Genomic DNA, 26,934 nt, shown 5'->3' with positions numbered 1-26,934 from the left:
ATGTGTATGCCCCAACCATGACCTACCCAGATGAGGAAAAGGAGGCTTTCTACCAGGAGCTGACAACGATTGTAAGCAGAGTCCCCCCACAACACAAGCTGTTAGTTGCGGGTGACTTCAATGCAAGGAGTGGGAAGTGACTGTGAAACCTATGCTGGAATCATTGGAAAGTTTGGCAAAGGTAAAAAGAACACCAACGGAGACCTCCTGCTTAACTTCTGTGCTCAACAAGAGCTATGTCTCACGAACACCTTCTTCACTTCAGACAGCCAGATAAGAACTTCTTCACATGGAAACACCCACGCTCTGGACACTACCATCTGCTAGACTACATTGTTACCCGTAGGAGCGGGCTTCATGAGATCATGTGCACCAAGGTCATGCGTGGGGCGGAGTGTTCGACTGACCATTACCTTGTGAGGTGTCAGATCAGACACAAGATAACCGTGCCAAGGAGAAAAACTAATGGCACAACCCCTAAAAAACGTGACCTTAGAAAGATTGCAAATGAAGAGCACTGCAGAAGACTGGCTGAACTGTGTCATCTGCAGTAAATGGTGCAAAAGTCAAAACAGTAGGATCAGAGGACATTGAAGAACAATGGCAAGCACTGAAGAAGGCAGTTTAATCTGCAGCAGAAATGACCTTAGGTCACCCACAGCGTAGGACACCTGACTGGTTTCAGGAACATGATGAGGAGATCCAGAAACTGCTGGATGAAAAGCACATCCTGCATAAGCGACATCTGCAGGAGAACTCTAATAGGAGTAAGGCTGCTTTTGCTGAGATCAAGGCGAATAAAGAACGACTGGTGGCGTAGGCAGGCAGAAAAACTGCAAAGCATGGCTGACAACCATGACTATCATGGATTGTTCACAGGACTAAAGGCTATCTATGGTCCAAGGAGCAATGCAGTGGCACCTGTCAAATCAGCAGATGGGGGAAAACTCTACACTGAACTACATAAGATTCAGAGTAGATGGAAAGAGCATTTCTGTAATCTGCTAAATCAGCAAGTATTCGCTGAACCAGATGCCTGTAAATGGCTAAAGAGACACCAGAGTCGTGATGACCTCTGCTTTGAGATCACTATGGAAGAGCTTGAGAAAGCCCTAAAGGCCACCGCAAGCCACAGAGCACCAGGTCTAGATAGAATCCCCTCAGAGGTGCTCAAGAAAGGAGGAAGAGTACTCAGAGAGGAGCTCCTGAAACTTTTTAACAGCTGCCTTGTTCATGAGTGTGTACCTCAGGACTTTAAGGATGCACTGATTGTCACAATCTACAAGAGAAAGGGAGACCGAGCAGACTGTGGAAATTACAGAAGCATTTCCTTGTTAGCCATAACAGGCAAAGTTCTGGCTAAAATCATACTCAGTTGGCTCAAAAACATCGCCGAGCAAGTTTTACCAGAGAGTCAATGCGGCTTTAGGTCGGGAAGCTCTACCACTGACATGATTTTTACTCTACGGCAGCTACAAGAGAAAGCAGTGGAGCAACATCAGTCTCTCTTTGTGGTGTTCGTAGACTTTTCAAAGGCTTTCGACACGGTCGACCGAGGAACTCTTTGGAAAGTCTTACAGATCTATGGATGCCCCGAGAAGCTTGTCAACATCATCAAGCAGTTTCACATAGGGATGAAAGGACAAGTTTTCATTGGTGGGGAACCCAGTGAAGCCTTTGAAGTTAACCATGGTGTGAAACAGGGATGCGTGCTTGTACCGACGCTTTTCTCGTTATATCTCACAGCTGTGCTAGATTCAATGGGCCTTGATCTGCACAAGGGGGTCTTTATTCGCACTAGGACAGACAGCAAGCTTTTCAACTTAGCCCGACTTAGAGCAACCACCAAGACCAGAGAACTATGCATCCGGGAGTTGCTCTATGCAGATGATGCTGCTCTCGTGGCTAACAACGCTGAGGACATGCAACATATAGTAGACCGGTTTTCGTGGGCAGCAGATTTGTTCGGACTGAACATTAACATCTCTAAGACCGAATTTTTGTATCAACCACTACCAATGTGTTCCAACAATATGAGATAGCCACAGCCAGTGATGGTACATGGAGAGCCCCTGAAATCTGTCAAGGCCTTCACATACCTTGGCAGTACAGTGACCTACACAAACTCCTCAGATCTGGAAGTTGAAAGGAGAATTCAGTCTGGTACCAAGGCTTTTGGCTCTCTCGAGAAGCGCCTTTGGAGCTGTCACGACATCTTGTACAGCACAAAAGTGAAAGTCTACAATGCTGCTGTACTTCCTTGCTTGCTCTATGCCACTGAGTGTTTAACGCTCTACAGCAGACAGATCAAAACACTCACACGAGTTCAGCTACGTCATCTACGTGCCATTTTACACAACAGATGGCAGGATCGAATCGCAGATGTAGAGGTTGTTGTGAACTTTTTCTTCTCAAGTGTAGAAAAGATAGAGTTGCAGACCAGGAGATTGTTGAGGTATAAGTTCTTTATTTCGTCGCTGTAGTCATCTCAATCAAGTCTAACTAAGGCAGTATACATTTAGTTCATATACCCTTTCAGGGGGAGGAGTTACATAAAGGTGGAAACAAAAGCATGTAAATGAGGCATCTGGGTTAAGGAATGTGCCCTAGACTGAGAGTGTTACCAATCCTAATCCAATCAGCATAACAGTGTGATGTAAATATCCCAATCCAATCAGCCAGACTCTTCACCGATACCTTCACATTATCTTAATGGCCAGGCAGTGCATAAAGACAAAAGGTGATAGTCTCAGGGCTCTGACCAATTTAACTTACAATAGAGAGCTGGACAGACAGGAACAGGCAGGTTTGTGTCATCATTTACCTTAGATACAAAATTCACACTAATAAACTTTCTCAGTTTCTATACTATTGTATTGGAAGCTCAATTAAACATTTAAATAAAATTTGTAATCCTACATTTCCCCCTTTGAGAGTTCTAAATAACTCTCACAAAATACAAATTTAGACACTTAAAAGTTAAATTCTTGTAACTTGTGATCATTACAGGCTCATGCTTCTGTGTTGCTGTTTCTGCAATTGCATGCTGACACAGAAACAAACATGCAAATTTAGGGTCCGTTAAGTTCTTAAGGGTAATAGTCTTTTCTGTTTGGAACTGTCATTTCTTTGTGAGGGGCGTGAGTCATTTGTTGAATGAAACACTTGATACTGTGGACGCATAGATAGTACGCTATTAGAAGAAATAACAGCAGAATTGCTATTTCCTTTATCCACAGCCAGGGTTTCCCAATCAAGTTTCCGAACCATGAAAAATTTACTTCAGTCATCTGGTGTAATTTTGCTGAAAGATCAAGAATGTCTTTTTGGATTTTGTTCAAGTTCTCTGTTGGATCCATTAAAACCCGGTGCAGCACTCAGGTCCGATGATGGTGCAGGCTCCTTCCGTTGCTAGAATGTAATCTAAGGCCACTCTGTTCTGTAAGATCATTATCTTGTGCGAAGCGAGAGTGTCTGTGATGTTACTGGTACGACAATCTTGATCATGTTGATGGATGACTGAAGGTTTCGTATGTGAGTCTCTGCGTTGTGTATTTTTTTCTTTTTCTTTTCTTTATCCTTTTGTGATAGTTGGCTCGGAAGAGGGTCAAGTTGTTTCTTGAGGTTTTCTTGTGGCTTCATACGCAGATGACGAGGTCAGTGCGTATGGGTCTCGGGAAGTCATCAGTGGTATCTGCACAGAGTAAGAAAGAAAACAAAAGACAGGAGAGCAGTATTTGTTCAAACACTAGGGTTGTAAACTTCCAAGTCTGCTAAGCAGTAGAGCAGTATTTGTTCAAACACTAGGGTTGTAAACTTTTTCTGGGTCTGCTATTGTCGTTCCATCTCTCCCTATTTCTTAATTCATTTGACACCTAAAGAACAGTGAGGTAAGGATGGACTAGGATAGGGCCTATGAGGGAAGTCTTCACCCCAGGGTTAACCCCCGAAGCCTATTGCATTCAGTTCTTCCCGGGGCTCCTCACTGGTTCTGTGTCCTAACCTATCCCTGTTGGTGCAGGAACAACCTTACAGTGTGACACATGAGTCTAGGTTTTTCTTCCCTGACACAATACTGCAGCTGCTGTAATCAACATCACTTGATGTGGCCCATGTCACTTTGGTTCTAATGGAGGAAACGTCTTTGTACAGATCAATTATTGATTCAGGAGGCATCATTTTCTTCTGTGCTGCACTACCTGAACACACTTGTACAGTTGCATAGAAACAAGACTCTTTAGCTGCCATATCAGCAAGAGCATTAACTTTAGCTTCTGTAGTATTAGTTGTGAGATGTGCTTTCACTTTGATCACTGCTAATTTCTTTGGAAGTTTCATGGAAAACATTAGATCTTTCACTAATTCAGCATGCTTAATGGGGGATCCAGCAGAAGTTAGAAACTGTCTGGTTTGCCAAATGACACCAAAATCATGAATTACCCCAAAAGCATATCTGGAATCTGTGTAGATATTAGGAACTGATCCTGAAGCTAGCGTGCATGCTCTTGTTAGGGCTACTAGTTCTGCAGCTTGAGCTGAAAAATGATCTGGAAGACGTCCTGAAGCTAACACTTCCGTGGTGGACGTTACTGCATAACCTGCTCGTCTGTTACCTTTTTCTTTTACTTCACTCATAGGTGTATATGTAAGCGTAACACAATCGTGAGTAATTTGTCCTTCATCCTCTAACAAAACTTCAGTCATAGCAGACATCATACATGAGGACGAATTTGTGACAGGTGCACGCTGTAAGACAATATTTGGCATTATTGTGGACACTGCATGAGGGCTTTTTTACGTTTACAGTCTGACCTAACACTATTAATGATGAAAGGCCTGTGCTGTAAAATAACATTTAAGGCTGTGAGTCTACTTTAACCGGTGTCCCCCAAAGGAAACAAACTGAGATAGTCACTTTCCTTTTGTTCTATTAAACAAAAAAAGAAGTATTTTATCTCTGTTGCAAGTTAGTGGGGAAATAAAGCACTCACAGCCCAACTGGTTAACAACTAAAACAGCTGCCCAACGAGCTTAATGATGAGGGGAGGGGCTGCTTCATAGTAGCAAGCAGGCTGAGTAGGAGCTGAGTAACATTGTTAACTTGTTTAAAGTTCTTTTTGTTTTTCCTACACTCTTTTCCCCAATGTCCATGTTTACCACAATAATAACAACTGCTGCCCTCTCTCTTAGGAGATTTGCGTTTCTGTTGATTCTCTGTGTTGACCTTAAAGGATGCTGCTGCAATTTTTACTCTTTCCTTGACATCAGAGTCTCTTTCCCATGCAGCCAAACTGTCTAAGTTGTTTTGTATGGTTCTAGTGGACCATGTTAAGTCTAAGAAAGGCAATGCTTTTCTATGTTCTGACAACAGACCATCAAACCATGTGCGAACTAGGGGACCATTATCTTCTAGCACCTTCTCTGAAGTGTCAGCTATACCACTGTATGCTGCTGCTGACTGGCAAAATCTTTGAGTGTACTCACTAACAGTTTCACCCTTCTTCTGTAAAGAACTAGTGATCTTCGACCAGTCAATTTTAGGTCCAACAATGTTCTTCAACGCTTTCAGAACTCCCTCTCTCAATTCATCTTTTCTGGCATGTTGTAGTTCAGAAGTAACAGCAGACTCAAAACTGTTGAATTCAGATTCAGTTAGAATTTGTGACATCAGTTGTGTGACTTCTGCCAACGACATGTCGTAAAGACGCATTTTATTGATCAATGCCCTTCTAAATTCAGAAACATCAGTGCGTACTGAAGGTAAGCTTTGGGATAGTCTTTCTATATCTCTAGTTCCGAGTGCTTTGGCAACAGTTTGGTTTTGGACAACAGAAGAGTTGGTAGGAACACTTTCAGTTCCCTCAATTCCCTGAGATCTTCTTGCAACACAAACCTTTACTGAATCTACAGGCTTATCAGTTACTGATGGGATGTCTACATCTGTTTCAAAGAATGCTTTTAAGTCAGGATAAGTTTCATCTGACTGTTGGTCTTCTGAGTCACATTTGGTTGAGGCCTTGTTATGGCCTACCTTAGTGTGCATTTGTTTGTTCTGTTCTTTTAAATTAGCTATACACCTAGATTGTTCTTGTGCAATGGATAAGCTAAATTCCCTATGGCAACAGATTATGCCTTTCATGTTTTTCTTTCTGATACATGCACCTAACACCTTCTTGCATTCTTCAATAGACCAAATCTTATCTGGATGAATCTCATATTTCTGTGTTAGTTCTTGTCTAACTTTTTCAGTGACTATTAGATCCATCTGTTCTCCTAACAGTGTTTTAAATTCGCTATCTGACCACAAAGGATTAGCAAGACCACCTTTTTTAGTTGTGGAGATTAGTCTAGCACTTTTCTTAATCATTTTGTGGATTTCTTTGTTACCAAACAAACAAAGACACTAAAACTTCTCTGATCAAAAGAGTCTACACTTATGTCACAGATCAAACTGTTGATAAACCTTCCTTGTTACCAACACATCACATTTAACTTCCCTGCCAGAAACAGAGGATGAAACACAAATTATTAGCACGTTACGCTAATCTTCCCTGAAAGAAACGGAAAGGATCTTTCACCGTCCTAACTTTTTAGAGGATAAAACAAAATTACTAGCATGTATTGCTAACTCTTCCCTGCCTGAAACAGAGGATCAAACTTTCCTCTCTAAAAGAAAAACTTTTAAAAGGGTAACCAAAATAAATAGCCTGTAAGACTACCTCTTCTCTGCTTGCACAGAGGCTAACAATATTTTAACTTGAATGCTAAAATCTTCCCTGTCTGCACAGAGGATACCAACAACTTCCCTGACTATTCAGAGGATCAAACTCTCTTCTCTAAAAGAAATTTTTTAGAGGGTAACACCACAAGGTAACAAACAACAAAACAAATAATTAGCAAAATAATACTAATCTTCCCTGCCTGACACAGAGGATATCTTTTTAACATGTGATGTTAAAAACGTCCCTGCCTGAACAGAGGATATATTTTCATCTTTAAAAGACAACTTTTAAAGGATAACTTTAGGTAATCAAACACTACAGCTGTCTGATAACTCTTTCTCTGACGGCACAGAGGCACAAAATTCGTACTGGTCTGCAGTTGTTCTTTGAATAGAGTGAAACTCACCAAATCTTTAGTTGTACGGAAAGATTCCGTCTGGAACTCAGTCAGAAAGATAATTCGTTGTTGAAATCTTTGTTGAGCTTGAAGTTTCAAAATTCAGTCTGGAATTCAGTCAGAAGTTCATTCTTTGTTGAGATTCTTTTTTTTTGAGCTTGAAGTTTCAAGATTCAGTCTGGAATTCAGTCTTTGTTGAAATCTTTTGTTGAGATTCAGTTCTGGATTCAGGTGTTTCAGCTCCATCCGGGTCACGGCACCATCTGTTGTGAACTTTTTCTTCTCAAGTGTAGAAAAGATAGAGTTGCAGACCAGGAGATTGTTGAGGTATAAGTTCTTTATTTCGTCGCTGTAGTCATCTCAATCAAGTCTAACTAAGGCAGTATACATTTAGTTCATATACCCTTTCAGGGGGAGGAGTTACATAAAGGTGGAAACAAAAGCATGTAAATGAGGCATCTGGGTTAAGGAATGTGCCCTAGACTGAGAGTGTTACCAATCCTAATCCAATCAGCATAACAGTGTGATGTAAATATCCCAATCCAATCAGCCAGACTCTTCACCGATACCTTCACATTATCTTAATGGCCAGGCAGTGCATAAAGACAAAAGGTGATAGTCTCAGGGCTCTGACCAATTTAACTTACAATAGAGAGCTGGACAGACAGGAACAGGCAGGTTTGTGTCATCATTTACCTTAGATACAAAATTCACACTAATAAACTTTCTCAGTTTCTATACTATTGTATTGGAAGCTCAATTAAACATTTAAATAAAATTTGTAATCCTACAAGGTAATCCAACGAGCTGGCTCTGTCAGTGTTGAAGCCCTTATTAAATCATCACAACTGCGATGGGCTGGACATGTGCGCCGGATGAGTGACAGCCGACTGCCCAAAGCAGTTTTTTACGCAGAGTTAAAAGAGGGCAAAAGAAGCCGTGGTGGTCAAAAACTGCGTTTCAAAGATGCCCTAAAAAGACATATGAGGAACACCGGGATCTCCCCGGAAAGCTGGGAGGAACAGGCCCTGCATCGTGAGAAATGGCAGCGTGGATTGAAAACAGCTGTCGCAGCTGTTGAGAAAAGGTGTCAGAAAGACTACGAGAAAGGCCATGAGAGGCGGCACTATTCCATTGCAGCAAAAGACTTTGTCTGTAGCAAATGCCATCGCTGCTGTAGATCGAGAGCAGGCCTTCTAGCCAACATGAGAGCCTGCCTACAATAGCCTCTAATACAGACAGTCACCGTCGATATACGATGGACTGTCGATGATGATGATGATAAAACATGGAATGAACCAGGAAAAGCTTAAAATTGCATGGAACTGAGAAGTAAATCCAAGGAAAACAATGGCATCAGAAAAATTGACTGCAATCAAAAAACATTTTCTAACAAGAGAAAATATTTTTTAAGCAAGCTAAATAATCTGCACACACCAGCTATGGAATAAAAGAAAAGAAATTCGGGAAATCTGTTTGTAATGATTATATATATATATATATATATATATATATATATATATATATACATATATATATATATATATATATATATATATATATATATATATACTGTATGTCAATGATGTACAACTAGAATCAATGGTGTTCATTAACAATGAATAGTTTTCATTTAAAATGAATTATTCAAGTGACTAAAATGCTTCTTGTTTATTCCTGTGACTTACATAACAAACGTATTAAAACATGTCTTTACACATGTGGTGTTCAGTGTTTGAAGTTTAGAAATAATACTTTCACCTGTAGTTCTACCATAGTGATTGCTTTATTATAAATACTGGTAGTATTGTTGGTATGAGGTGCAACAACAGGCTGAACACTTCACCACAATGGTAACCCCCAAAAATACTAACATAACATACACTTTTAAATACCACCATAATAATATAACATTAAACATTAACAAGTCTCTCCGTTTTCTCATCTTACTAAATTAATTGCGTTAAATATCACCTTATTTCAAAATTTACATTTCAGCCCTGTGCAAAGAATGATGGGAACTGAAGGTCCTGAATGACTGGATTTAAACATATTTCAAAATGAAAACATCAAGTGAAGTCAAAGAGTGACCATTTCAAGTCAGTTTAACATGAACTAATCACATTTGAACAATAAACCCGATACAATGGTGTTAAAACAAAATTAAATGTTTAAATTATATATTAATATATGAAGAGCTCTTTTCCAAAACGCGATAAACGGCATTTAAAAAAAAAAGAGTTTGTCATGTCATTTTGCTGTGTACTGAACCTATTCACTGCTCCATCAACTTTTCATGCCAAATTGCTATATTTCCTTGTTTAAAATGTACTGCAAGATGCAATTTCTTTCCAAACCGCGATAAGCGCCGAACCTATTTTTAGCCTAAACTCGATAAATCCTCTCGACTAATCCGAATTCGGTGAGCGTTCTATGCAATCCAGCACGGTCTGAACAGAGGTTTGTTTATGTTCATTCATTCCTCAAAATGAGTGCTAGTTTTCAGCCGCAAAGATAAAGTTGACGATGCTGACTAGCCATCTTCGCAGTAGTGAACGCGCATATAGAGAGAAATCCACACTTTGAATTAGCCTACATACGCAGAGAGTAGCCAATTTCTTTTAGTTTTTAATTGTTTTGTTTAAAAGCAGACATTTCAAGCTTTCTATAGATATACTTCTCAGGTCTGTAAGGCAAGTATCGCTCTGTTTCGGTTCATTTATGAGACGCGCTCCAGTTCACGCGCGGGCACCTCCGTGTCATGATTATATTGTCTGCTATATTTGCTTCTTATTTATTAATCCAGTCAATTTGTTGATGAAACATTGATTAAAATTAAGATACAGTCGTTAGTAGCTATAATGCAGACAAAAGAAAAGCATATTTAAAGCCATAACCAGTCTCGAGAGCTGTGAATGTGTGCAGGGGGAGTCTGACACTGAATGGGGCTCGTTTGCACCACAAAACAATAGAGACAATAGACTGAATAGATGACTCAGAAGATGACTAAGTTGCATTGTAGAGTCTAATCAAAATAAAGTAATTTGACATGATCTTGAAAAACATTTAACTAAATACAGAGTTTTAGACTTATCATTTTCAGATTTTAAATATAAAATGGTCACACATATGGCTTTAGCTGCAGTGCATTTCTAGATTGCTCCAGGGCCAACTTCAATTTTATTTTCGTGAAGATGTTTCATAAAAATAAATTTCTAATAACTTTACAAAACTTTGAAGCTATTTTAAAAAAAAAATCATTATGACAATAATTAATTCTACTTTTACAATAAACTACCAGGTGTCAGCTTTCAAATGAGATCATAGGCTACTTGTGCTTTTAGTGCAAAGGATTCATGAACTGTATCTGTTTCAGTTTGGGTATGTCATTTCTGGGGATTTTTCAAAAGTGGGCTTGCAGCATAACAGGTTAAAATGAAGATACAATTTATACAAAACGAAATTCACTTTAAAGAAAGGCTTTCTAAAAAACAAAACTTAATAAGTGGTCAAAATCATGTCTGACCGATTCCAAATGTTTTCCGATATATTGGGCATCTTATGATCCTATTTTACTCATCTAATATGGTTCCCTTTTCATCTAATCAACATAGATGAAATAAAAAAATAACATTGTATTATTAAACATCGCCGCTCCGCTTTGCTCACATGCTGTGTAGCCTATACATGCATGTGTGTGTGCATGTGGTGGAGGGGTGCCCATTAGGGCTGGGCAATATATGGCATCACATTGTTATGCGGATCTCGTCAGTAAAGCCGGTTCCTTGATTAGTAGTAAATCGCCTTCACCTGCTTTCAGATGGAGCGGCATTTACTACAAAGAGCCGTAGTTAACTGACAAGCTGAGCCATATCGCATTAATATCGCGGACGTATCGCCAGCGATAATTAATGCGATATGGCTCAGCTTGTCAGTTAACTACGGCTCTTTGTACACAGCAAAAACTTCAGTGTTAAATTAACACTCCCGCGAGTGTATATGAGTCCACACTCAAGAGTGTTAAAGTTAATGAGATAATTAAGTGATTAATTGAGTGATGATTGAGCATTATTGAAGACACCTAAAGCAGAATCACTGAAGGAGAAAATCTAAAATTGTAAGCCACCGTTATGGCGATCATTGTTTGCTTTAGTTGGGCTCTTGACCCTTATATTATTAACTTTAGATTTGATTGGCTGTTGTTTTTGAGTTATATTTGCCAGATGAACAAAGATAAAAAGTGATCTAATGGTGTTGGTTATATTATGACAATCATCATTTGAACTCTGTGTTTGTGATGTATGCTGTTGGTTACAGCATAACTGTGATTCTGCATAAATATTCAGATTTTTAGATATAATATAAAGGATTTCTTAAAAGTAAAAAATCTTGCTTTTAGGCACACACAGACGTCAAGATTCAGTCAATGCATCCCAACAATGGTGACGAGCAGAATATTCAATTAGGAAAAGTAAATTACATAGACAATTCAGATTATAATTTATTCATACTGCAATGCATGATGGGAGCCATTAATGAGTTGTGATTGGTGGCAGCCACTGAAACATGCATTATTATTGTCACCATTGTTGAGATTCACAGGCTGATTATTGATGTCTGTGTTTCTAAATAAATTCAATTGAAAGTGTTATGATCAGAACAATATTTATTAAATATTTGGGATTATATGAAAAATACTGATAATCATATGCTGTAGAATCACAAGCTGTATCTAACAAGTTAAACAAAACTATCTTAAAAAGTTTTATTTTTCAGATCACAGCATGATTATGACAAACCATCACCATCAGATCACACTTTTCTTCGTTCATTTGACTGTTATAAATCAATAACAGCAGCAGAGGTGGGAGTAAGTCACACATGTTCAAGTCACAAGTAAGTCTCAAGTCCTATACCATCAAGTCTCAAGCAAGTCTAAGTCGCATGTACACGCAACCAAGTCAAGTCAAGTCAAGTCAATGGTTCACTTCAAGCAAGTCAAGTCGAGTCCTGTTAAGGGTCAAGTCAAGTCCAAGTCAAGTTACAATACCAAACAGAAAAAAGTTTATATTGGCCTCAACCTTATTTATTTTTGATTACCTTGATTACCTTTCTTATACATGTATATCGTAATATTAATAATATTCGTATAATTTATTACAGCATGTATTTATGATTATCAAAATTTGGAATTATTATGATTATAATAACAATTATATGAAAAATGTTGAAGATAAAACATTTGAAGGTAAATTCACAAGTGTGATGCATTAATTATATTGGTTTTATAGTAAATGTCGTATGTTTAACTTTGCTTATATATATTTTTTATGCAATATCACCCAGACATTATCTTTCCCATTAATAGCCCATATTTGCCCCTTAAATTGATTTCCAGGGGCATTTTTTTCTAACTATGTTCTAACCATTTTTTTCTATCCATGCATTTACACTGCAATTACAACACAATACATAATGTTATGAGATTAATTATTTCAAATATAATCATTTTAATATAGAAAAAATTAGATGCTAAAAAATAATTATATTTTTTTAATTATGAAATTAAAACCACCAATAGGTGGCGCCAAATCAACGTCTTAATGTACGAGTCATAGAAGCATTCATTCAACTGATTCGTTCAAAGCGGCAGATTCAATCTGGAACTAAGCAACCAGGTCACTCAATCACAAAAACCCCGGATTTACTCTTCTGTGGCTTGTTTGAAACTACTGTCATTGGAGAAATTGAGCAAAAACAGAGAATATTTACAATATTACGTCTAAAATGTCACACCACAATATTCACTCCTTGTTTACTGGACTGTTGTAGCCTATAAAATCATTATCAAATTTGCAATCGCGCCAATATTCTGGAAATATTTTTTAATATCATATGTAATAACTCATCTAGCCTAGGGACATTTTTTCCACATCTTGAATTTTGGGTGCATATTAATTCTGCTCACATTGCCCCCCAACCCCCTGATAACATATGAGCCTGCTTCAAGAGGAACATAAAACACGACAAAACATCATTAACAGTTTTCTATGCTGTTTTTCGTCATTGGAAATAGCGACATATTTGGCTTTAAAGCATGATTTGAAAGAAACCGTGGCAAATGTCTGTGTGAATGTATGCACGTTATACAAAACATGCCACCATTAATTATATTTTGAATCTATTGACAGCCTATATTTGAAAAGATAATATTGTATTAAGAGGCATGCTGTTTTAACCACTATTCTTTCTAGATTTAACGTTAGTCAAATTAACTATAACAAACAGGTTAAACAAGCCATAGCTTACTTTTAGACGTGGTGAATGCAGTTCGAGGTTGTGATGGTCGTGTCCGATATCCCTTGCCAGTTAAATCTTCTTGTATGAATATGGTCAATTTCTAGTGTTTATATCCAAAAAGAAACGATGCTGGTAGATGTTTTTTTTTATTTAGCGCACTCACTAAGGTGTATGTATTTTCTGTGCTCTGTGCGTCACGCAATCGCGCAGAATCTGATGACTGGCGTCAATGGTTCTGTTGCTTTCATTTTGTTCATCAATATTGCGATGATTTATATAAAAATGTATATGAAGTCATTTTCGAGTCATACAGTTCAAGTCAAGTTAAGTCTCGAGTCATTGGATCTCAAGTCAAAGTCAAGTCAAGTCATTTTCTTAATTTAGTCAAGCAAGTCTCAAGTCCTAAAATGTGCAACTCGAGTCAGACTCGAGTCAAGTCATGTGACTCAAGTCCCCCATCTCTGAACAGCAGACAAACAAAATTTAAATTGAAAGGATAAGGGTCAAGAGTCCAACTAAAGCAAACACTGATCGCCATAACGGTGGCTTACAATTTGTGATTTTCTCCTTCAGTGATTCTGCTTGTTAAAATCAGGTGTCTTCAATAATGCTCAATCATCACTAAATTAATCACTTAATTATCTCATTAACGTTAACACTCTTGAGTGCTAATTTAACACTCATATCTGCATCATATCTTCCATCTGAAAGCAGGTGAAGGTGATTTACTACTAATCAAGGAACCGGCTTTACTGACGAGATGCGCATAACAATGTCATGCGATATATCACCCAGCCCTAGTGCCCATCCCTACTTTCGAATATCGTTATTAATTATTGAATAATTATAATAATTTGTTTTTTCATGCATATATAGTGGACAAATTGCTCCTACTTGTTACAGGTTTGACACTTTACTAAAAATGACTCTGATTGTATTACTGAAGAACTTATTGAATATTGATATCATTACTATTATTACTTTTTTCAGGTTCGGGACCAAATGACTATTAGCCTAAATGTGTTACTAAATTTAATTTATTAATTTATAGTATGAGCCCCTGATTAAATGTTGCATGTTCTCTTGTTTTTTTTTTTTTTTAAAGACAAACCATACATTTTTGGAAAAAATGGATGGATTTATAGCATTTTGAAAAAAATGGATGGATTTATAGCGTTTTGAAAAAAAAATAACTTTTAATTGATCATAAACAATATTTTTGTTTGATTTAATAATCATTGTTCAACATGTTCAGATGGAAATAAGCTTATTAACCTCTGGACAAAACTAAATCTAGGACTATTTAAAGCCATGACAGAGAAAGCAGATTTCTGTTAATCTGGTTTAGAGGGCCATTTTATTCTAGGACTAGGCTTAATCTCTGTCCGGGAAACCACCCCAAAGAGTCTCAGTAATCTGATTCATTTAACTTACAATGGAGAGAACAGGATTGGCAGGAATATCATGCTTTAACAGCTGTTATCATCATCATCATCATCATCATCATAACCTTAAATGCCATATTCAATTTACCCTACCTTAGTTTTTCATGTTATGTTATGTAAAGACATAAGATCAGCAGCTCTTAAACAGATTCATACATTTGTAATCATATACAGGGAAGCTGACTTCATTATTTGGTGTTGATTTTCCTAAAATGTTTTTTGTTTGAACTCACCATTATGGTGATCAGTGTTCCATTTGCTTGGGCACTTGGAAGTTCATTTATTATTGTTGTGTTCTTCTTCTTAAATGATTAGTTCACTTAAAAAAAAAAAAAACTTCTGCTGATAGTTTACTCACCCCCATGTCATCCAAGATGTCCATGTCTTTCTTTCTTCAGTCGAAAAGAAATTAAGGTTTTTGATGAAAACATTCCATGATTTTTGTCCATATAATGGACTTCAATTGGACCCAAACGGTTCAAGGTCCAAATGACAGTTTCAGTGCAGCATCAAATGGCTTTAAAAGATACCAGACGATGAATAAGGCTCTTATCTAGCGAAACGATCGGTCAATTCAAAAATAAATAAAAAAGTTTAAGTTTTATAAGCACAAATGCTCGCCTTGCTCTGTTCTGTGATGCGCGTTCATGACTCTCCTGTTCGAACTTGTTCATCAAAGTGATCAATCTTTTTTCGAGTCATTTCGTTCATTTCGTTCGTTGAATGAACGAAATGACTCGAAAAATGATTTGTTAATTGATGAACGACCAGCAAAAGTTTTTTTAAAAGTTAACTAATCCTTTAATGATGCAACAATAAATCACAGTTTTTGGGTTTCAAAAGAAGAAAAGTAATAAATAGGCTACTTTTAAAATGTGATCTGACTTCTAACTAAATTATCAGAAAGTCTGTTTTTCATGTCATATAATGACAATTTCATTGCTAACTCTTATGTGATAGAACACCATGTGAAACTCAAACTGTTCAAAATGTTTTCAAGAAGAAAAAAAAAAACATTTGAGTACTCAGTGTATTTTATTGCTTTCCAAACAGAATGTACATAAATGGAAAAAAAAACTCCCAAAACCAATGTTCCCTTTCCCTATGTTTTTTTTTTTTTTTGCTGGGGAAAGGTGGAGCTTTGCATAATTTGCATGTGACTGTTTTACATGTAAAATAGTATGTTATTGAAAAGTAATGAAAAGTACAAGACACAAAAGCAAAACAAAAATGTAGATCTATCTACACAGCAAAATCCCCAGAGTTAAATTAACTCTGCTCAGAGTACACATGGTCCCACTCTAAAGAGTGTTAAAGTAACAAAGTTAATGACATAGTTAAGTGATTCATTAAGTAATTATTGAGCATTAGTGATGAACACCTGCTGTTAAAGGGTCATGAAACCCCCCTCTTTCAGCTCAAGTCTAGCTCACAATCTTTTTGAAAAATGCAACTTAAATGGCCGTGGATGGCTGTGAGAAGAAGGGAGGGAGTGGGTGTGGCACGGCAGGGGAGAGGGGGAACTGTCACCAGCCAGCAGTGTTGCCAGATGTACGATAATTATCGTATTTGTACAATAATTTTGACCTCTGTACAATGTACGATCAATAATGAACAATACTTTCAGAGTTTTCAGTCGTTCGTCCAAACACACATCCTACCGCTTCTCTCTCTGACCCCGAATCATTTCGCAGGCTCGCCTGCCTGCACACAAGCACGTACACACACACACACACACACACACACACACGGTGTCGCCCGGCCCACACGTCAACACTATACAATCACAAGTCTCCCGCATTAAGCATACAATTGATATATTATCGAAATATCTAAAATGTTCATAACGACCGCTTATTTAACAAAAGGCAAGTAAAATGACCAGGGTTACATTTTAGACACACACATACCTCTGAAGGGATAGAAAAGTCCTCAGGACTTGGTACTGCATTACTCGCAAGACGTAACTTGCATTAGTCATCGACAAGGCCGAAGTCCACCATTCTCCAGTTCTCGAAGCTCTCTCGGGTAAAATCTTTGCGGCACACGTATTAGATGTGTCCGTGGTTGATGGCCAACCAACAGCCCGGAGCCAGAGTCCAGCCTTGCAGCATCACGGGGAAATATATTCAACCCACTTTGACTTTTGCACCACGAAAATTGCGTCCCATGATTGTCTCTCTCCTTTACTACGCGATATCACAGTTTGACATGTCTGTGGAAAGATCCACGTGGTGTCATGAATAATTAAGAGACAGTGTCTTCTCATAGGATATAAAAACTCAATCTCATTAATAATTATGAGAGACTGATGAGTCATCAACGCACTATACGGTGCTCTGCCACGTCACAGCCTGCTATGAAGATTTTAAACCCGGAAGACAAAATAGCGGGAAAAAACTTACATTTAACCATTTGCACCCTACTATTAAATCTAACAGATGCTAACATTGTCTTCAATGGTGTTCAACACACATACCTCTGTTAAAATCTCAGAAAATTTGGTTTAGGGTTTCATGACCCTTTAACAAGCAGAATCACTGAAGGAAACAGAAACTCAAGAGCCATAACTGACTTCAGCCACAACCTTAGAATAAATCAACTGAAGAGAAAAGAAGACTTTAATGCCCCGTTTACAAGAAGGGACGATACCGATATTTCCCTTAAAACTTCTAAAAACTCCGGCCAAAGTGGAGATTTCTGATAATGCCGGTGATGTGTTGCCATGTGAAACTGGGAGAAAGGGGGTTTTAGGTTCTCAAACGTCACATTATGCGCCAGAATTTTTTTAACGTCATGTGAGCGCCCAGTTTGGCATAGTTATGATGGCGTTCAGCGGAGTATTTATGCGGGTTGATGTAAATGACAACTTTTTTGAAAACGATGTTGTGTGCACTTATTGAAAACGGAGGGGGTTAAATATTTGTTTCTCTAAATACCCGGCTATGTGTAAATGTGGCCTAAATCTCTGAAGATCTCAGCAGAGGAGGATTAAACCACTCCACAAACAACATTACCAGCTTCACTTATTACTAACCAGACTGATTTTATTTCTGTCAGACGTCTACAGAAGCTCGTACTGTGAATTAACAGAGGTTTAGATGTTGATGTTTTATTGAAAAGTGTTTCCATCCTTTAGTCGGGCATTTTGACTCTTGACAAGTTTGTGGTCTTTGTAACAATGTTTACAAAAACACACAATTTGTTGCAAAGGAAGCAAAAAATAATGAGGTGATCTTGTTTCAGCATCATAAATGTATTAATAATTGTATTATCTTATTCCTGACCATAGCTGGTTGTTTGTTATTAATAGATTATCTTCACCAACAATCATTTCTTGCCACAAATCAGACATTCTGAATATATATATATATATTTAAAATACATTACGGGAAAAAATGGCACATGATAGGGGAGGCTTGGTGGGGTTTTAGTTCCAAAAGTTTGAGAACCTCTGTTTTAAGGCAATCAGTTTGTATGCTCTTTTTAATTAAGTCTAACTAATTTGATTTTACATTGAGGTCAGTGCAGCTCCTACTCCTGCGATTACAACTTTAGGTACTGTTTCTCCTTTAGCAACAGAGGCCAGTACTGTACCTCCAACAACTATTAATCCTGGGATTAAAGTTGGATTTAGTGTTACTGCAGTAACTGCTGCTCCTGCACACACTGCCACTCCAGTCTTAGTCAACAGCCTCATTCTTTCATCATCCCTTATCCGTTCTTCTTCTTCTAACTTATTTCGCTCTTCTTCCTCTCTCTGCTTCTTCTCTTCTTCCTCTATTTTCCTCTGAGCTTCCTTGTACATCTCATTTGTGTAATGCTTTCCTCCATTTTCCTTCACCATACTCTCTATCTTCTCCAGCAGTTCAGTGACCTGTGATCGATTTTCTTCATCTGTGTTATTGAACACATGATAATGGCCTTTAAACTTTATAACTAGATCATTAATCTGCTTGTTTTTTGTTAGAAACTCCTCTAAAGATGTTTTTAACTGATCTCCTCTAGTGAACAGAAGGGTGGTGTAACAAGCAGCTTTTTCTCCAAAGTTCTCCTGAATCCATTTCATTGTGTTTTGCTGTTCATTTGTGAATCTGTCGTCCAGTCTGATGACCAGCAGAAACACATGAGGACCAGGAACAGACATCTCTACACACTTCACTAATTCATTCTTCAGTTGTTCTTCACTGAGGGAAGTATCACACAGTCCTGGAGTGTCAATCACTGAGATGTTTCGACCCTCTACCGTTTGCTGATGTTGTTGGCATTTCTTAGTCACAGATTCAGCAGAAAGTTCTTCTTTAAACTCCTTCTGTCTCAGGATGGTGTTTCCTGTTGCACTCTTTCCAGCTCCAGTTTTACCAATCATCACGATCCTCAGATCTGTGTGCTCACCGGGTTTAGAGTGCTTTATAGACTCTGAGACTGAGGCACAGACAGCTTTAGAGCAGAAAAATTAAGATAAACATTTACATTTCAAGAAATGAATCATGATATTTGGGAAAGGTGTAATAAAATGCTATTTCTTACCTGTAGGCTTTGATTTTTGTTTTTTCGCTTGTTTCTTCTGGTCCCATTTTCCTGTTACAATCATTTTCCTGCATTTTTCAGGTTTCTGGACTGTGTTTTCTTCTCCTGTTTTTTCGAATGCGTTTCTCAGTGATTTTACAGATCGTTTGACCTCCTCCTCTACATCATTCCTGTTTTCTTGTGGAACTCTAGAGCATCTGTCTTCTACTTGAATTCTCTCAATTTTTGTCTCATGAGAAATAAAACCTTTCTTTTCAGACACAACAATTGTTGTGCTCTTTTCCTTTATTTTTTCCTCTTTTCTTTTTATTTCTTTTTCACTCATTATTTGGTACTTAAAGTAAATCTCGTTGTAATTCTGTTTGATTTGATCAATCTTCGCTAAAAGCTTTGTGATGTTAGTTGGATCAGTCAGAGTTTTTCTGTTGATCACATGACAATTATCCATGCAGTGTTTGACTAGACACTGAATTTTTAGACTAAACCGAAAGTCCATCCATTCTCTCTTTGAAATTTTATCTCTTCTAGTAAACAGCACCATTGTGAACTTAAAAGCTTGAGCTCCAAAGATCTCCTGAATCTTTTCCACAACATCCCTTTCATCCTCTTTAAAGTTCTCCAGGTTTACGATGAGCAGGAAGACGTGAGGACCAGGATCAGAGAGATACAGACTCTTCATCATCTCCTTCTTCATCTCTTCATCAGTCAGTTGAGTGTTGAAGAATCCTGGAGTGTCGATGATGGAGATGTTTCTGTCTTCTACTCTTCCTCTCTGTATCTCACTCTCTCTGGTTCTGCTCTCTTTAAATGCCTCTCGACCCAGTATTGCATTTCCTATTGAACTCTTTCCAGCTCCAGAGATTTCCAGTAACACAATCCTCAGATCATGTGAATCACCTGTAAAACAGTTCATGTCATTAGCTGGAGCTCTTGATGATTTATAAACACTTCTGTGATTCTAAACATGGATGCTTTTTATTCCTAGATATTTTTTGCTATTTCACCAGACCCCTTTATTCACTCATGTGTTGAGAAGTTACTTTTGTGATTGTACAAAGTGTATTTTGTTGTGCTCAGTATCTCAGTAAAACTTGAGCACCAATTGAAATTCTTCATCCGTCCAGTGCTATAACATTAACCTGCACAGTGTTCACTGAAGGGATGGTTAAACTAAAACCAACTAAAAACTAACCTGTAAACTCGCTAAAAGTATCTAACTAGCCAGTTAAAGGCACAATATGTAATTTTCGCCCATAGAGATCACTAATTCAAAACAAAGACGTAGATTGTTGATGCTGTGAATCATGGGAGATGTGATCTTCACATCCACATCTGATGGAAAGCAATCAAACGGGACTCGGACAGAATTCATGTTCATAGATGAGCTAATGTATTAAAGTTTAATAATGTTACTGTGGTATGAAACCGGTTGGGGCTGACAACCTACATTTTACATTGCTGTTTTTATTGTGCTTATGCCGAAGTCGGCCACTGCTTCGCTTCATCAGGTCTTCATTAACACCCTGGAGCCGTATGGATTACTTTTATGATGGATTTGTAACAGCAAGCAGATGGTCAGTTCAGTTGATTAAATTACTGGTTTCTAATTTGCAAACACAGCTCCACTCTTCGTGGACTGTGACACAAAGCAAATGGTGTTCGGACTTGATTGAGTTACTGATTATGATCAGCACACGCAGCACTTTCCTCTAATGAGTAAACAAAGGAATGCCCTGTTTTACCGTCACATGACCAAAAGGGCGCCGTTCTGGCTGAAGATCCCGCAGGGATTTGACACCTCACAAACAAGACGAACATTGTGTAACCAGATGTTCAACCACTATTCCATGTTAAACCCATCAATTCAAAGAATGGTATTATTGTGATCAGAGAGATCCAATGGTATTGAATCCTTAACCCTCTATTTGGTTTAACTATTGAAATATCGAAAGTGCCTTAAACGAAAATATCATTCTTGTGGCCACGGGAAGGTTATTTTCGCTGTTACAAGCCGGTAAGTTGTTGTGATTAGGAAGATTTCGCCTCCAGTCCGCCAGACGGAAAGATTGCGTGATCAACTAAATTTGAATCACATGAAAATTTACCCTGATAGTTGAACTGATTTTACTGACCTATATTAAGAGTTACTTCGAGCAATCGTGTTAATGATTCATATATGGTGAGGTTTAGCCTAGTCCCTATTTGGGATAATCTAATTTGTGTATGCGATAATGCATATTCATTATCTTATGAATAGCATTCCCCCTTTGAGTTAATAATTTCCCCCAGAACAAGTCATTGTCGCTACATATTTATACACTTTTTTGGGGTGCTTTAAAATCTAAGGCACCATTCCCTCACATTATAACACTTGGAAGAGCCCGATATTTTTTAATATAACTCCAACTATGTTTGGCTGAAAGATGAAAGTCATATACACCTAGAATGGCTTGAGTAAATTATGAGATCATTTTAATTTTTGGGTGAATTAACCCTTTAACTGTATCGCATCATTACTCGAAGCATTTCAACACAGCATATGTTGTGGCCATCTGTTGGTTACAAGGATGACGTCTTGGTTACTAATGTAACCCTCATTCCCTGAAGGAGGATACGGCAGACGTGACGTCGACGTGACAACGTAATTGGGATCACTTCAGGGAGCCCTATCAACTTCAAGTGTCTACAGAACGAGCCAATGAACGTCAATGAATATGAGAAGCGTCACGCGCCCCGCCCCGCCCCGCCCCGCCCCGTGGGTATAAACAGGAAGCGGGCGCACGCACTCATTGTTTTTCGCTGAGTAGCCGAGATTGTGATGGCCGTACAGCAATGGTCAGCAACCGTGGCGGGAGGACGTCATGTCTCCCGTTCCCTCCTTCAGGGAACGAGGGTTACATTAGTAACCGAGACGTTCCCTTTCAGTCGCTCACGTTCGACGTGACGACGACGTGATGACGTAATAGGAATCCCATGGAAAACGCCACGGTTGCTGCCACATCCAGCGCCCCACGCAAGACTCTCAGACCCCCAACTGGCTGGGGCGGAAGGCCTGCGTAGAGTGAGTTCAGACTGCTACTGGCCGATAGGGGCAGTGCAACATATGGAATGTCACTGGGGTGGCTCCAGCCTGAGAAGGGGGAGGCTACACCGGACAGTGACGGCAGAGCGGACTCTGCCAAAGAAAGACACGGGCTCACCGCAGGGAGCTGATCGTGGAAGAATACTCATATGGGATCGCCACAGGGATCACCACATATGGAACCCAGCCTAGCACAAGTTACACAAGCATAGGAGCACTAGGCCTGGCGTCGGATGCTAAAATAATATTGAAGTTGGCATTGTATCAATCTATGAATGCACTGCAGCTAAAGCCACATGTCTGACCATGTTATATTTCAAATCTGAAGATGACAAGTCTAAAACTCTGTATTTAGTTAAATGTTTTTCAAGATCATGTCATATGACTTTATTTTGATTAGACTCTAAAATGCAAACTGATTTTTATTGTCATCTTCTAAGCATCTATTCAGTCTATTGTCTCTATTGTTTTGTGGTGCAAACAAGCCCCATGCAGTCTCAGTCTCCCCTGCACACACCTCTCCGGCCAGGTTATGGCTCTAAATATGTTTTTTCTTTTGTCTTCATTATAATTACTAATGACTGGCTATTCACGCTGTTTTAATCCCTATTTTTTTTTTTCAAAGTTCTCATTTCACATTTGAAACCGTATCAAATGACCTTCTTGAAAAAAGAAACATTTCAGTAAGCATTCCTATTTAGAAAAAATCATAAAAATAACAGCTAGGTGGCAGGTGCACCTAGGCCTAGCTAGCATGTTAGCTTAGCACAACATCAATACACAACAATTTATGAGATTAAAACCATGTTTGTGCTCCAAACTTACATTACAGCGCAAGTCGAGTGTTTTAAATAAACTTCTGTGATCTGATTTGGCTTCAGATAAAAAAATCAGACAGAAAATATATTATTTTATAGTATTCTGCACAATGATAAAGTCTATATCGATTAGAATCACATTATAAATATAATCTATTATTATGAAAATACCTGACATGGCTCGAAGAACACAGGTAAATCAAATATCATTGCAATCATGTTTATTGTCTTCAAACCGTCTTTATCTGCATGTTACAGCGATCTCTGGAAGCTTTGTTTGTCTATAGGGACGTCCTGGGATGTCACATGATTATGGCACTTCTTCGTGTGTTCCATATATGGACTGTATGTGCACACGGCGCCCTCAGGCTGCCAGTATGGATTGAAAACACAGTACATCAGAGTATCCAGCGCTCGTAATGATTACATCGACCCATTTGGGTATAAATTCAATAAATATTATTTCTGTCTATATAAATCTGATGTAAACCTATGAGTATCTATCAATATTACTCCAAATCTGCACATTTTTGAGCTAAAAGCCCTGAGGGACGTTGTTTTGTGAAGCGCTGTCATGACGACCTCACAGGAGTTTTTTTTTCTGAATGAGAGCGGCTGACGCTCATAATTCATATTAAAGGTATCGACTCATTTTTTGATTATATAACTCTTGACACAAATTATGACATAACTGTCACTATAAGTTTCTCAGAATACAAAAGTGGTCAAATACTAAAACCTGAGTCTTATATCTTTTTAATGATGTATAGTTTGTCAAGGTAATAACTTTAAATCTGATAGTAACTTTGAACTATTTAAACAAAAAAACGCTTCAGTGCGCCTGCGCTCTGGCAACGGTTAACAGGTTGAAGCAGGTCAGTGGCAACGGTTCCGTATGTTCCAAACACCAATCCCCATTCACGCAAAATACACAGGACGTAATAACTGTAACTACTATGCAAACTATAAAACTAAACCAACAGACTCTTTGAGTTTGAGTGATTGCTCTTGCTCCATTGCTCCTGTCTGCCTTGCTGCTGGTTTGTGTCTGTAGCTTCGTATATCTTTTTGTTTTGAATCATTATTTACTACATTTCCCTGTTGTTTATACTGCTGCTAAGTACAACTTACTCAACATCACATATTAACCCAACATCACTAGCTTTAATCTTAATCGTTGCTAGCACAACAAGTTACTAATTCGCTAGCCTGTTAGCGTGCCAACCGTGCGCTCTTTATTTATTTATTTAGCTTGCGCCTTCCACAAATCCATCAAAGCTGTGGTAAGTAGAATCAGTCAACAAACGCGGTGAGTCATGTCATCTCCTCTTATTGTCACTTGCACTTCATGTAACATGCATAGTATAGGCTTCTCCGTCTGCATAGGATTTACATGTGATAAATGCAGGGAGATAGTCAGGCTGACGGAGAAGATTTCAGAACTAGATACACGCATCCAAACTTTAATTGAGGTTAACTGTAAGAGTGCAAGGGCTTTAGATACTACTTTGGATGCAATTAGTTTAGAGAACACTGTACATTGTTCGGTTCCGGCTCAAGTAGAGCCTGTGAAGCAGGGCAAATGGGTGACTGAGGCGCTGTAGAAGCGGGACAAAACGCCGCTCTTCCGTTCCGATTACAACATCAAACAGATTCTCCCCACTCAGTGATACACCCACTGAGAATCCTGTTGAATGTGCCCTAGTTATTGGTAATTCTATTACACGGAACACATGTTTGCCGGGAGCCAGAGCGCCTGACATCAAAGCAAATGTAAAAGTGCTGGCTAATGCTAATAGTAAATTCTCTAAGATTATTATTCACGTCGGCACTAATGATGTTCGACTTCGCCAGTCGGAGATCACTAAAATTAATGTTAAAGAGGTGTGTGAACTCACAAGTACGATGCCAGGCACTGTAATTTGCTCTGGCCTCCTTCCTGTTCGCAGGAGTGATGAGATAGTTAGCAGATTGTCATCACTCAATGGCTGGTTGTGTAAGTGATGTCCGCAAAATAATATAGAATTCATAGACAATTGGAAAAGTTTTTGGGGCAGACCTGACCTGTTGAAAAGAGATGGTATTCATCCCTCCTGGGATGGTGCTGCTCTTCTCTCTTGTAATATGACACATAGTCTTAGAGCTGAAACATGACAATCTGGGGCTCAGGTCAGGAAGCAGACAAACTGGCTAAACCGACCGTCTGCCAGATGTCTCACGTCACCAAGGTCAGATAAATCCCATCACATAGATGCTCTTTCACCTAGATATCATTGTATAGAGACTGTGTCTGTTCCCCGAATTAGGAAATACAAAAAACTTTGAAACCCATCGAAGGGTAAACATTTAATTGATGTTCAACAAATAAAAAACAGAAATAATACAAATAGAGATACACTGATTACAATTGTCCAGGCCGATTCCGATTTTTCATGAGTTTGGCCTGCCGATACCGATATTAGTCGATTCCGATTTCGTTTTTTCTAACCACTTTACAGCAAACACAAATTTATTTTCTATCTTTTCTTTAATAGAACATTTTACATAGAACATAAAACATTTTTGGAACAAATTAAATAAAATAGAACTATCTAAATTATATTCCTGGTGTGGGAAATTCACACATACCTCGTGAATTACGGCCGTTTCACACCACAAGCCTGAGTAGCGCGATTTTTTTTCGCCGTGCATGTTAATCACTGAGTGCATTCACACCGAGAGCAGGAGCAGCATGTGAGCGTCAAGCAGGAGCGGCGCGTTTAACTCTCTCTTTTCTAGCACTTTAGACACAGTTGCTCCGTTGTGCTTAAAAAACATTAAAGAAAATAGTCCAACGCCGTGGTACAACGAGCCCACTCAGGCCCTAAAGAGAGCAGCCAGGAAAATGGAGCGAAACTGGAAGAAAACAAAACTAGAGGTCTTTTGCATTTCATGGAAGGAGAACTCTATTGCATACAGAGAGACCTTAAAAACTGCTAGATCTGCTTATTTTTCAACCCTATTAGAACAAAATAAACAAAACGTCCTGGTTGCGTATGCAACCCACCGTTCCCTGAGGGGGGGAACGGAGGACGTAGTCGACAGTCGACTGAATTGGGATCTCGCTAGAGAGCCTGTCTTCTTCGAGTACTATTGAACGAGCCAATGTAATTGGCGTGCGTGATTCGCATCACACACTCCGCCCCCGCGGCGCGGGTATAAATACGGAAGTGGATGCACGCACTAGTTGCTTTTCGCTGAGGAGCCGAGAGTAACCCGGGGTCAGCGGTGGTCCAGCGGTAGTGGCAAGGGGACTACGTCCTCCGTTCCCTCCTTCAGGGAACGGTGGGTTGCATACGCAACCAGGACGTTCCCTTTCAGTCGAGAACGTCAGACGTAGTCGACGGTCGACTGAATTGGGATCACCCATTGAACACGCCACTAACGCTGCCACCTTCCAGTGCCTAAACCAAAGCCTCCTGATGCCCCCACAAACTTAAGGCGGGGAAGGACAGGGCTTAGGCCAGGGAAGTCACTGCTGTTCCTACAGGACCACTGGGAAAGCGTTCCCCGTACGTTGGAAGGAAGGGACGCTGCGGAAGCCACATCCAACCCAGAGGGAGGTAATGTGGAGAATACACATATGAACTGGGCGGAAACC

The 26,934-nt window shown here is 38.9% G+C and overlaps 1 protein-coding gene across 1 annotated transcript in view; it reads right to left on the bottom strand.

Moving 5' to 3' along the window:
• Positions 1–15,880: 15,880 nt before the first annotated feature.
• Positions 15,881–26,934, bottom strand: part of LOC143710418 (GTPase IMAP family member 8-like) — a 28,465-nt gene continuing 17,411 nt past the window's right edge. Inside the window, exons 2-3 of the mRNA XM_077201372.1 lie at positions 19,395–20,291; positions 15,881–19,304 (exon numbers count right to left, since the gene is read on the bottom strand). Coding sequence (XP_077057487.1) covers positions 18,376–19,304; positions 19,395–20,291 — 1,826 coding nt within the window. The 3' untranslated portion in view covers positions 15,881–18,375. The remainder of the gene's footprint in view (positions 19,305–19,394; positions 20,292–26,934) is intronic.

This window comes from Siphateles boraxobius, unplaced genomic scaffold (genome assembly GCF_051911475.1).
Source record: "Siphateles boraxobius isolate OS27281-9 unplaced genomic scaffold, OSU_SipBor_1 47, whole genome shotgun sequence".
Classification (NCBI taxonomy): Eukaryota; Metazoa; Chordata; class Actinopteri; order Cypriniformes; family Leuciscidae; genus Siphateles; species Siphateles boraxobius.
This window is presented reverse-complemented; position numbering and strand designations above follow the sequence as displayed.